At 45.0% G+C, this 13,096-nt stretch overlaps 2 protein-coding genes across 4 annotated transcripts; both read right to left on the bottom strand.

Annotated features, from left to right (window-relative positions):
* Window positions 1-386: 386 nt before the first annotated feature.
* Window positions 387-3,425, bottom strand: LOC118340565 (lactoylglutathione lyase-like). Its single transcript, XM_035678619.1, has 6 exons — window positions 3,268-3,425; window positions 1,900-1,982; window positions 1,679-1,819; window positions 1,374-1,441; window positions 1,109-1,198; window positions 387-581 (listed from the first exon to the last, which is right to left on the bottom strand). Exons 1-6 carry the CDS (start codon window positions 3,337-3,339, stop codon window positions 487-489), a joined length of 549 nt encoding a protein of 182 aa, XP_035534512.1. The 5' UTR covers window positions 3,340-3,425; the 3' UTR covers window positions 387-486.
* Window positions 3,426-4,776: 1,351 nt separating this feature from the next.
* bub1 (BUB1 mitotic checkpoint serine/threonine kinase) lies at window positions 4,777-13,055 on the bottom strand (the record flags this gene model as incomplete). 3 transcript variants are annotated; one of them, XM_035678596.1, is given in 23 exon segments in its annotated part: window positions 4,778-5,236; window positions 5,608-5,714; window positions 5,869-6,046; window positions 6,128-6,285; window positions 6,605-6,766; window positions 6,863-6,963; window positions 7,043-7,866; window positions 7,998-8,055; window positions 8,186-8,363; window positions 8,738-8,813; window positions 8,968-9,049; window positions 9,782-9,892; window positions 10,066-10,185; window positions 10,282-10,322; window positions 10,467-10,939; window positions 11,040-11,158; window positions 11,241-11,473; window positions 11,561-11,610; window positions 11,694-11,773; window positions 11,859-11,899; window positions 12,374-12,570; window positions 12,655-12,796; window positions 12,996-13,055. In XM_035678596.1, coding segments are annotated over 23 exon segments (3,796 nt in total), but the record flags the coding sequence as incomplete, so codon positions are not given.
* Window positions 13,056-13,096: the final 41 nt, after the last annotated feature.

Raw genomic sequence — 13,096 nt, 5'->3', positions numbered from 1 at the left:
CTGGAGTAACAACAGCTGCTGTTAAAACACCGGCACACAAAGTATTAACAGATAATGTTTCATGTTCAGGACAGAACTCATCACGCTCCTGTAACACCGTCAGACTCAACACAAACACATATATGGTTGTTTTTATTCCACACATTCTTCTTTCTTGTTAAAACCTGGGGCCTACATTACCCACAATGCAAGTCTAAGGTTTGAGTTACTGCAAAATAAAAATGTAATTGACTGTTTGACAGTAAAAGACCGTAAACTAAATAAATGTTTCTGCAACAGTAGAACTACTGTGATATCTCCGGGAAAAAACCTTTATTTATACGGAATAAAGTTTTTTTTTTAATTACAGACTGAAAACTGAAAAGAAAGACACTGCGACCACCTTCTGTTTTTTATTTGATTTTTTTAGAAAAGGAGACAAACAGCAGAAAGTAAAAGAAAATGTAAACCAGAGTTAATGTGAGAATCAGAGGTTTGTTTCCTGCTTCACTGCGACATTAAGGACACCATTTTATTGGGACTTAAAATCTCGATCCAGTAGCCGTCGGGATCCTGAATGAAGGCGAGATCCTTCATTTTACCTGTGAGTTGACATGGTGGCAGTTAGTATAACTTTATTCTTTGGATTCCAAAAATCTAAATGTTTTGACTTTTTAAAAAAATCCTTAACTTTTTATTATTTATTGATTCGGTATTAATAAGCTTCCATATGTTGTAAATAAAACATTAAATTGTGATTAATAAAGTAAACGGAGCCATCATCAGTTCTAACACACAACCTGCTGAACCAGAGCGCCACCTCCTGGTGGAAACAACCAACAACAGCTGACACATTTATTAAAATATAATCATAATTATTTAAACATTTGTTTTTTAAAATCTAGACTTGGCTGATTATGATTTTTCACAGTTTACACTTTGTTATGCATTACAGTTTATATAGGAACAGCTGAAATTATTAGTTGATTAATCAGAAAATTGGAAACTTTGATAGTTAATAATAAGTCATTTTTCATGTAAAATATTTATTGGTTAATGAATGTGAGAACAGTAGAGAAGATTTACTGTTTAATGATTTAATGCAGTGAGGAACTGGAAGTCGTCTCACCTGAGTCAGGTTTCTTGACAAAAGTCACTTTTTGCTCTTCAAATATTTTGCAGGCGGCGTGAACATCAGGAACAGCAATACCGATGTGACCTGTACCCAGAGAGAGACGGATCGAACCTTTTATTCATTATAGAGAATTATAACAATGTAATAAATCAATATTATAGTATATTTAACATAATAAAGATAATAAAAGGATAAAATAATCACTCCATAGATACTTTAACTTGTTTACAAGCAGTGAAATCTACATAAATCTTCTCACCAAATCCTCGCGGTTCGTTGTTCCCGTTATGGTACGACAGACTTTCATCTAACTCTGAACCCCAGTTACTGAGAGACAGACAGACAGACAGACAGACACAGACAGACAGACAGACAGAGGAACAATATTAATTAAAAGACTCATTGTGTGTATTTGTAAGTAGATGTAGGTGGAGATCAGTTGTGATGGTCCCAGTGGAAGGCTGGAATCGGTCCTACGAGGTTCTTGCATGAGGCCCGTTGTCTCTTTCGGAATAAGGTCAGAAACTGTTCAGTGTAGGTGATCCTCGTGGTCGTCATACGTACTGCGTGAGCTCTATGGTGGCGCGGCGAGAGAACGTCCACGCTGTCCTGTCTTTGATGTCGGCCGGGATGTCCGACTTCTCCTCGTAGCCCAGGAAGTATAGTGTGAACCGCATCGAGGGGAAGTCGATTTTCTGCAGCAAGCTGATGGAAGAAGCCACAGGCGGTTAATGTCTGGGTCGGAGAGGAATGAAGTCCGGATCAGGAGCGGTTTGAGGACTCACGTCATGCCGAGGATCCGAGTGTAGAAGTCCAGAGATCTCGCTGGATCTTTGACCCTCAGCATCGTCTGCTGCATCATGTAGTCCTGCAGAGAAATGAAACTTTAAAGCTGCACCGATCAACATTTTTATATAAACTCGCACATATTCTGAGGCTCTGTAAGGAGCTTTTAGCCTCTTTTAGCCTCTTTCAGCTCAGAGTTTTGGTGTTGTGGAACATACAGTCAGTTAGATCATTAAAGGTCTCAACAATGTGTTTATTCTATGTTTACGTCCCCTTAAACGTCCAACCCTAACTTACAACCCTAACTTAACTGACTGCATCTTGGCCGAGAGGTATCAAAAGTCACAAATCCACGGTAACGGACTCTGTGACGTGTTTTCTGCATTGATTTTGAGGCTTCAGCAGTTTGTTGATTCCTCTCAGCCACCGTCGATTTCACTTTACTGACTGAATGTTAACCATCTCCATAGGAACTGGTCAACCTAACGAGCAGCGGTGGGTGTGGCATTCATACATCCAGAATGTGTGACAGTAAAGTAAATATGAACTATAACAGTATTTTTAAATACTTTAAAACTTTAATATAGTGAAAAATGTGAGTGCAGAGGAAGAAAGAAACACCTCTTTAAACGCTTCACACATGAAATTACACACAGATGGAGCAGATCTTAGTACATTTACTCAACTATACAATTTTGAGGTACTGGTACTTTGAGTATTTCCATTTTCTGACACTTTGTACTTCTGCTGCACTCAGAAGTAAAGTATAGTTCCTTCCTTTGTTCCTTTAACTGTATCTGTACTGTATGTTCTTTTTCCTCTGGTTGAGCAGAGTCTGTGGGCAACGACTCCTCAACAGTGATTGACAGCAGCTTGGTGATTCCCCTCTCAGCCAATCAGGATGTGACGACACCCGTTCTTCAGAGGCAGGGAATCGCTCAGACTGATTCTGATTCATTTCACAGGATGTTGATACTGAAACAATCCTCTGTTTTACAGTTAGGACACTATGTCAAACTGGCTTTAAAGCCCAGCGCTCTTCCTGCAGGGAACCCATGTTCATTCAGATATCTTGAGGTCAGAGGTCAAGGGATCCTGGCACATAAACCTGAAACCATCTACACAGCCAGATAACACTGGAAGAACACAATGTTTAATGTACATTTGTATCCTGTTTCTGACTTTAGATCCTTTAAAGCTCCTCAGAGCCTGAGCTCCGTGTGGCCTACAGGTTCCTACAGGTTCCTACAGGTTCCTGCAGGTCTCCCAGAGGAACCACAGCCAACAGGTCCGACTGCATTACAACCTCACACAATGTGACACAGAATCAAAGAATCAAACACATGAAGTTAAAACGCAGACGTCACCTTGGTGATGGGATCTCCTTCCTTACAGGCAGCAGTCACAGCCTCGTCCGACAGTCCTCCTGTGTCCGCCATGGCTCCCAGATCAGATCAGACTGAAGACTCACTCAGACCGGCTCCTCCAGACGCTCCTTCCCCCTGCTGCGTTCAAGTGCTGCTCGTAAGACTGTACTCTCTGATGTGATCATGCTTGCTGATGCTTTTGAGTGCAGAAATAAAGAACGAGCATCCATCACAGGAAGGTTTTCGTTTTAGGGAACATGGAGACATTACACATTACTTATAAAGCCTCACGTGGGTTGACTCCATTATGTGTTTCTATTTGAAAGCTTCATTATTAACTGATGAGAAAGTTAAATTGGAACATCATTATAACAGGAAACGTTAACATAAATTAGGTTTAAATAACAAAAAAACTCACAAAACATCATTAATGTAATAATAATAATAATGTGTAAAAAGTGTCAAGAAAGGAGAATTTTTTTTATTAACGGCAGCAAAACGACTCAGTGTCGTTGGGAGGAAACTATTTAACACTTTCTTGTAATATTGTATTTTGATGTTGTTTGACGCCTCCTCTCTGCTCCTAAAGTCCCAGTTTACCGGTTTCTGACAGACCCTAAAGGCAGCAGGAGTCCTGTGACCACTCCCCTCAACACAAACTCCTGCTGCCTTCAGGGCCTGACTCACCTATTGTAAATGCAACGCCCACAGAGAAATGCCACAGAGCACAAACAGTCCAATCTTCAATCAACATCCACATTCCACCTGCTCCACCGAGCACAGACGCTCTGATCTCTGCAACTTCAAACTGCTGGGAATTCACACAAAGTCAGAACTAAAAGCACTAAAAGTTCAGAGTCTGGCAGGCAGCGGTTTTATTGCCCTGTAAGACTCCAGTGAGCTGCACAGAATTATATAAGCAGCTGGTTTGGGGGGATGGAGGCTCTACAGGGAGGAAAGGGCAGTAAACAGGTCTGAACAGGTACCAGACCGAGTGAGAACTGAGGCTTCAGACTCACATTAACACACCTGGTTCAGGACCAGATTCAGGCCCACTAATTACCCTCACACCGGTCCCACAGTACATACTGCACACATTAGTGGTGGTAAACATGTTTGTTTTCCCATTGAATCAGTAACCACTGTGGCTGCAGTTCCTCTCCCGACCACCAGAGGCTCCAGCAGTGAGTCTGCCTCCGTATTAACCTGCACAAATAAACCTGTTTACAGCCTGCTGGTCTCTAGAGCTCACTCCCCCGTTAAAGACAACTCTAATTCATGTTTTAGTCTGTACACTGATATAGGCGAATAGAAATAACATGAAAATAATAAAAATGAAAACAATAACAGGCTAAAACAGCACTCTGCTCTATATTTCTAGAGTAAAACAAACTGAATCTTTTTAGCATTTTAAGTTTGTTGCAACTTCACCACAAGATGTCACTAAATCCAACAACGGCTCCTTTGAAAGTAGTTTAAAGTGTCTCCAGTCGCAGCTGTGTGAACATTTGGGTTAACGTACACAAACCAACAAAATCCAGAAGTCTGTACGTGTTTTTACACATTTTAATGTGGAAATGTTACAACTTTAAATTATCTAGGTTAATTTGTATCATCCACGTTTCCAATGCCAGTCGTGTTTGCTTTGAAAGTGCAACCTGTATTCAAACAGTGTGACGTTGTAGTAAGTGTGCGCAGGTCGCTCACTTTATCGTATGTTTCATAAAAAAAAAGAAGAATAAGAGAAAGAGGAGTTCAGTGTGCTCAGTGGTAGCTGCGGGCCTGCTTGCGGTTCTCCAGCAGCAGAACCACCAGCCGGTTCTTGAGCGTGGGCAGTTTGCTGCTGTAGCTCTGCTGCAGGACGGAGGTCAGTTTGCAGCGGAGGCTCTGGAGGCTCGGCAGGGAGACGCAGTCCGGCACGTTGAGCAGAGTGTGGAAGAACTCCTGCCACAGGTCGCTGTGGGGGTTCCTGTGGACCAGACACACAGAACGGCTTATTACGTAAAGCTGAATGACAACATGACTGAAGTTATAATCCTTTATTAAATCACCTCAAAACTTTAAAATCTTTGAAACCATTTATGGTTTAAAAACCTTTTAACTGTGGCAGAGTCCGCCAGTTCTGAGCTGGATTCAAATTACTCACACATCCTGTAATTCAGTTACTTCTGTTTTATTGTGATTGGATTGTTTCAGGAGACAACAACAGACAGGTTGTATTGTTTATATATTCTTTATCAAACTTTTGTAAAACGTTATCAAAATCATTTTGTAGGAAACAAATTCAATAAATGAAAATGTAAATGAGCCATAAAGGAAACAAAATCAACCCTAAATTACCTTCTAAATACGCCGTTCGTCTTCCACACGCCGTCTTCGTTTGTGACTTGCATGTACGTCCCAAACAGCATGCAGTAGACGGTCCCTGCTATCCCGAAGTAATCCGTCTGAACACACACACACACACACACAGTGAGAAACTAATTCAAAATGTCTGAATTTGCTAACTAATTTCAGTTTTGCTGCCTGTGAATCACAATGTACCACTATCTCTGTTCTGCTGTATTAATATAAAACTTAACTAACTCCGTCCGTCCTCACCTGATAGTTCCAGGGTTTCCCGCTGATCATCTCCGTACACTGGAAGCCCGACGTCAGACACTTGCCGGTGAAAGCAGTGCCTTCTGGGTAAAGCTCCATGTCGATGCTCTGTCCGAGGTCGATGAGGACGAGGCCGTGGTCCACGTTCTCCGGATCGAAACACCTGTTCTCCAAGAACCTGAGACAGAAACAACCGGCTGTTACATACTGTGAAAACAAACGAGGAATCCTCCCACTGATCTGGATTACTGCTCGCTACCTCTCCCCCAGCAGGAAGTTGTCGGGTTTGATGTCGGCGTGGACGACGTGGATGCGGTGCAGCTGCTCCACCATGTTCAGCATGCAGACGGTGAAGTACATGACGAGAGGCTGAGGCATCACCTTGTCGCTCAGGGTTTTATAGATGTTCACTGCGTTCTGAAAGTGGAGCCACAGTGTCAGGATACGACCCATAAGAGATCCATAAAATAAGAGTTTGTGTTCATTTCATTCCACAGGTTACATTTAAGACTTTATAAGACCTTTCTGAATGCAGTATTTTACGTCCATACTGGCAATAAAATGATATGAAGGAAATCCTGTATTGGCTCCACACAGAACGATCAATACACGTTTCCTTAAAAACACATTTAAAAGACTGAAACATTAAAAAAAGTAGCTTCATTAATCCATCAGAATGATATTTAAGATGTTTTAAGGCCTAAAATTCAGATGATGGGATGTTAGGTGATCGTACCAGCAGCGTGCCGTAGTTGTGAAGCTCAGCGAGCAGCACGCTTCCGTTGTGGAAGAGGTGAGCCGAGTGGACGCAGCTGTACAGGTGACGGACGTCGGGCCGCAGCCGGGCGTCCAGCTGAGTGTTGATGTAGAACTCCCAGGGATAGGCTGGCTTCTGAACCTGCAGGGACAACCAGGAGACAAAGAGTCCGTCCACTGTGAACACAGTCGGGTTCAGCACAAATACCTGAAGCTTCTGAGGTCACCGCCAGCTTACCTTTAACACCATCCTCTCTGAGGTCACAGGGTCGGTCGCCTGGTAGACTTTAGCAAACGCACCTTCTCCCAGGACACAGTCGACTCGCAGGGACGCGTTTCCTGTCAGACAGAAAACATTTTAAATTCAACTCATCACTTCAGCTCAGAGTTCATCAGAAACACGAGCCGCTCTGTTTACCCATGCTGAGGGTGGTCTTTGGGGCGATGTTGGGCACGTTGCACCTCCAGGTGGTGCAGCGGGGGTGAGAGGTGAGAGGCGGGGTGAGTCTGGACAGCAGGTCAGACATCAGTGCGTCGTCCCAGGGGTCCGACACCAGCGGGGACGTGGCGGTCCTGGCCGGCGTCGTGCTCATGGACACGTCGGTGCTCAGCCTCGGCCCTCTGTCCGGACTCATCATGGGTTCGTCCGCGGCGCTGAACTGCGGCGCCGGGCTCATGGGCACGTCGGCACAGAGCTGCAGCTGTCCGGGACTCATGGGGACATCCCGGCTCTTGTTCAAGTCTGCTTTCTTGACCCGACGGGGACTCAGGAAGGCGTCCAGGTCCGGCTCAACTGTGAGCTCGGGGCTTCTGATGGCCAGCCACTCGGGTTTGATAGCACCCTCCGGGCTCATGGGGACGTCAAACACTTTCTGGTCTCTTTGTGGGCTGGTGGGTTTGTCCAAATCCTCCATGATCGAAAAAGGTTCGTTTCTGGGTCTGACTGAACTCTGGGGCTGCTGCGAGATCAGAGAGACCTGCTCGGGGCTCGCGTACACTTCCCAGCCGGGCCCTGCGGTCCTGGAGACGGAGGAGTCGGCGGGACAGATGGTCTGGTCTCTGAAGGAGAGCACACCTGGAGGAGGGGGCTGCACCATGGTGATGGAGGAGGAGGTGAGGCCGAGCTGGGCTGGGCCGAGCCCCTCGCTGACGATGGTGCCGTGTCTCTCAGAGGAGGGGACCAGCTGACTGACGGCCGTCTCAGAGAGCTTGTCGTTGGACGGACTCTGCTCCATGATGGGGCTGAGACACACACAGACAGTTGTAATGTGTAATGTGTTTTCACTGTTATTAACTTGCTTCATTTACAGCTGATTTGAATATTTCTAAAGGCCGCTGACACTCTGAGAATGGAGCAGGGACGGAGTGGTTACCTGAGCTTTTTCGGCTGTCGTCTGATAAAAGCTTCATCACCAGTGTCACAGTTGTTCTCTGGAGAGAAGAAAGAGAGAGAAGTTATAAATTAGAATAGCTTCAGCTGAACTTTGTGTCAGAAACATGAAGAGAATAAAGAGATACGATGTGTGTGTGTGTGTGTGTGTGTGTGGTCCGGGTGCTGTACCTTGGTCCTGGAAGAAGTTGCTGTTGGAGGGGGTTTTGTGTGTGAACGGAGTGGAGACGAACTGAGCCAACATGGCGAAGTCTGTGGTACTGTTGGGACAAGCAGCCAGCGAGTTGAGGCTGTTGTAGCGAGCTCCCCACATGGTGCTCTCGTCAGGCATCAGATCCTGAGGAGTGTCCTGATCACAGAACACAGACAGCAGTTAGAAAAAGAGCAAAGTATTTCTGTTTGTAGTCTCTGTGCTGCCTTCAGGTACTGTAGGGTTGAACCAAGAGTTCGAAACTACGTCCATAATATAAATAAAATGTAGGCTAATAGTGATTGATGTTTCTACATTATTTAAGGTTTTTATACCAAGCATGGTGTAAAGGTTTAATATAATTACATTAGGTAATTTAAATAACATATTTGCTACTATAAAGTTCTCACTATGATTATTTTAGCTTTCAATAACTGGTTCAAAGACAGGATTGCCACCGACGCTCCCTCTCTCCACTGTGTGTAAAGGACCGGTAGAGTCTGGCAGTGATATCGGGTTTCCTTCATACTCACGTTGGGTTTGTTGGACACTGGGATCTCAGCCAGAGCTCTGATCGGTTTGGACTTCTCGACCGCAGGAGCAGCAACACTGAGCAGGGAGAAAGTAACAGAAACATTATTTACTTCTAATTGTTCATCACAGAATATAATAGGTAATAATATCAAATGTGTCTGCTTTCGTCAGATTGAGGAAATATTTAGTTTAACAGGATATGCTGAAGATGTTTTATTGTGTTATTTACCTCCCGTTTTCTTTGTCGGTGTCATCCTGGAAGACAGTGAACGCCGCTGTGGGCGGGGGCTGGGTGAAAGAGGAGGCGCCGCCTTCAAAATAGAAATTCAATAAATAAATGTAAGAAGAATTTAGTTAACTGGCAGAAAGCTGCAGGTAAAGTTAAAGTGGAAATAAGATCATTTATCAATCTTTCATCCACAATAAATTCAGTTCAATTAAAAAAGAATTAATAATTAGTTTTTCTATTTGTATCAACAGAAAATATCACAATAACCTCACAACTACAGAACAAACTGGGATGATCCATTTTCTAACTCTGCTCTAAATTATTATTCTGGAAGGTTTTACCAGAATAATATTTTCAGGTTCTTTCATTTTTGTGTTTGAGTTTTAATTTAATATAATCACACATATTGTTTCTGTCTTCCTTTTGGCTTCAAATTAAAACTCACCTGGAAGAAAACATGAATGCTTTTAGTCCTATTGAGCCTCTTGTGGCCAAAACGAGTATTACAACAACAAACACTGACTTTAAAAAAAACCTTTTTCACCTGAACGGCTTAAATACAGTGAGGGAAACTATTTAGATAAGACTGAAGATAATGAATCACCAGTATTTTTTCCTTACAGATTGTTTTTTAATCTTCAGTTTTTCTCATACTTTAGCTTCAAAACATGCTTTAATTTCCACTGCACTGATTGGACAAATTAAACAGCACTGACAACAGGCAGGATGATGTATTGATGGGAAAATCTAGATGGCCAATAGGTACCGAGGTTCCTCTTACAAACCTTTCTCCGCCTGTTTACAGAATATTTACCGTTTCTCGGGCAGCCGGCGTCGACCTCCCTCTCTGCAGCGTGGAGCACTGACGTGTTGTTGAACGGGTCCTCGAGGAGGGTCGGGGCCTGGAACATGTCCATTATCACATCTGGATGACACGAAACCAGATGTTATTCACTGTGAGACGACATTAAAAGTGCAACAGAAGTTGGTGCTTCACCTCCACCTGGAGTACGACAGAGCTGACAGCAGCAGTGAGCAGGAAGACCGGGAATAACCCCACAGCAGAAAGAGTGAAAGCAGAGAGGCTGTTGTGCTCACCCAGCGCCTCTCGTGTGTTGACAGTGGGTGACGGCAGCACCCTGGATGGTGTGGCCTGAACGTAGCCCAGTGAGGTGTTAGGAGTGATGTGAGACAGGTTACCTGTGCCGCCCTGTGACACTGACACAGACACACAGAGGAGGTTTGAGAACGCTCACAGGGAGCTGCGATCAGAGGACCAACAGCTGCTTTACTACTACTACTACTACTACTTACTGTTGAGCTTCTCCTCGGGCTCTGGCGGGTAGAAGACATTCCTGAGGGCGAGACGGAAGAGACCGCAGGTTAGAAGAATATTATACATCATCATATCTCTCCCTGCATTCATCCCTCTGCTCTAGAACAATGGAGAATAGTCTGAATAAACTCTGGTCTCCTCTTTCTGCTACAGATCTACTCACTGATGTGTGGAGGCGTTGTGCTCCGAGGGTCGACAGTTCCCCGAGCTGCTGGGTTGAACTCGATCGTCCCAACAGAGAACATCAGCGTCAGCAGCGGGGACGCAGGCGGGTCTGTGGAGCGACACGTTCATCTGCTCGAAGCTCACAGCCTGCTGAACCAACTGAGGCTGAACCGACCGAGGCTGGTCCGTCAGGGTCTGGGCGACAGACATGGATGTGGGTGCAGGTGCTGGTAAGTGGACGCTCCTGTCAGCCAGGGCCGAGGGACGAGGGGTTCCCTCTGAGCTCTGGGTGTCACTCTGCCACTGAGGAGGTTCGGGGGCGGCAGCGGCCTCGTGGATGAAGGTCGGCTCGGTGTGCAACCTCAAGCCGAGAGAGCGTCTGTTGCTCAGACGGTTGGAGGGTCGAGGGCACCCAAAGGACTGCTGGGTAGGATTGGGGTTCAGGCTGGTGGCTGTTTCTGCTACAGGCAGCTGCAACAAAGAGAACAGGTTTAACATCGTCTGCATACAGACAGAGCGGCAGCGGCAGTGTACCGTGGCACTGAATGCATCACTGAATCTGCAGTCTCACCCTCTGTGATGAAGGCTGGCTGCTTAGACCTCCACAGGCCTCCAGATCCTGGTTTAGAGACTCCAGCATAAGTTTAAACCTCAGGATGTCCTCCTCCTGCTCCTTCAGCATCTTCTCCTCTTCAAACAGACGTTAAAACAAAGTTAATAACTCTCTGCTGTTTTTAACTCTTCACTATCTCAGAGCAGATTTGGTTCTTACTGATTTCTCTCTGCTCCTTCTCCTGATCCTTCTCCTGCTCCTCCTCCTGCTCTTCCTCCTGCTCTTCCTCCTGCTCCTCCAGGAGCTTATGGAAGTATTTGGCCGCTCGGACCTCCTCGAAGCAGAATTCAGACCCCTCACAAACCAGCTCGTCCTTATTGTAGGCGGACACGGTGGGAACGCTGGGGCCTTGACTGGAGGAGAGCATCCCCGACGTCTCTGAGCGAGAGACTCTGGAGGATGAGGGAGACACACATTCATTATAATACCACATATTGGACACAACTGCTGATCTCAGCAAAGACCCAACAGTAACTCACGTTACGACGGTTCTACGAGCTGCTGGTTTCTGCAGACAGTCCACAGAGGCCTGAAACAGAGGATGAAGATTATTGTTTGAAAGCAGCCGTTGGGGTTATTAAATGCTCATTATGGACATTCAAAGACACACACCTTGTTTGGAGCCACAGGCTCACTGTGTGTTGGCATCTGATTGGTTAAATTGGAGTTTTGCAAAGGGTTCAGAACTCCTGCTTTATAAAGAAATTAAAATAAACAGTTATTAGCTCACACAATATACAGAAGACTTTTCATTTTTACAAGTAAATAAACTCTTACCTGATACTGGGGCCTGGACTCTGGTTCTTGTTTGAAACTGCCTGCAGATCAGATTATTTTAGCACATTACAGTTATTGTTGTTCATTATGGTGACACTGTGTTAGACATTGTAAGAGACATCGCGATATACTGAATGGTACAGTGGTGGAAACGCTGCATACGGGTGTGTTACAGATATTACAGAGAGGGGATGTAATGAGAACTAATACTTTGGTACCAAGTTGATGCCAGAGTTGTGAAAACGTGACGGTATACAGTACAGTACCACCGACACCAGGGATTGAATTCTTCTGGACCTCTCGGGGGGGCATATACAGACTGTGTTTCATAATTAATGAAAAATATTTTACACTTCTCTCTAACAATATGTTTTGCCCCGTTGCTTCAGTATCTCTCTCTCGGTGATCGATTAACTCGTGGACACTTTCTCCTGGCTCTCCAGAACCTCCATAGACTGATGAAACCTGCTAACCCCTTCAGGTCTCTGCTGTATGTACACTTTATACTTCTTTACCTGTATTCACTGAGAACAGTGTCGGCCGGCTGGGCTTGGTTCTCCATTGCTTTCTGGTAAACAGCATCAGCCTGTTCATTCATTCCCCTCTGCTCAAACGTCTGTGCCCAGGCCACATAGAGCGCGGCCGTCCTGGTGCCGATGCCCTTACTGAAGACATAACTGTACAGCGCCGTGGGGTCGGGGTAATAACTCGCCTGTAAGAATGAAGAGCGCTCACGTGAGGTTTCAGAATGACAAACTCTGGGTGCTTTCTAATGTGATATTACACTCAGACTTACACATTTGATGCAGTGGTTCACATATCTGAGGTCATTGGCGTATCGCTCGACATTCAGAAATATCTTCACGAGTCTGTCGAACACCAGGGACATCCCACTGCGAGCGTCTGCAGGTAGAGACTGCTCCAGGTAATCCACGAACCTGCACACACAGCGCAGCTCATTAAAGCTCAACTACCTGGAGAACTTTACACTGAAAGGGTCGGACAGGAAACGCAACCCAGGATTACAGCTTTAAAATATAACATCAGTTTAACTTTAAACAATGTACTTTGTGTGTGTGTGTGTGTGTGTGTGTGTGTGTATTAATGAGCTGATTCTGAATATTTAAATAAACTCACCTGTCCCACGGCTCCAGCGGGTCCTCACCTGTGTATGAGCTCAGGCTGCTCTCAAAATGCCTGAAAGAGTGAATAAATAGAGTATAAGTTAAATAAATAGA

The sequence above is a fragment of the Morone saxatilis genome, unplaced genomic scaffold (genome assembly GCF_004916995.1).
Source record: "Morone saxatilis isolate NCDOM2014 unplaced genomic scaffold, NCSU_SB_2.0 Contig7, whole genome shotgun sequence".
NCBI lineage: Eukaryota > Metazoa > Chordata > Actinopteri > Moronidae > Morone > Morone saxatilis.
The sequence above is the reverse complement of the archived record's forward strand: the minus strand, read 5'-3'. Positions and strand labels throughout refer to the sequence as shown.

Bases quoted from the DNA above. Each gene is read 5' to 3' on its own strand.
- LOC118340565 (XM_035678619.1), bottom strand. From the start codon at position 3,339: ATGGCGGACACAGGAGGACTGTCGGACGAGGCTGTGACTGCTGCCTGT. The intron at 1,983-3,267 runs GTGACGTCTGCG...ATTTCTCTGCAG, and splicing joins AAGGAGATCCCATCACCAAG to GACTACATGATGCAGCAGAC. The intron at 1,199-1,373 runs GTGAGAAGATTT...CTCTGGGTACAG, and splicing joins CAACGAACCGCGAGGATTTG to GTCACATCGGTATTGCTGTT.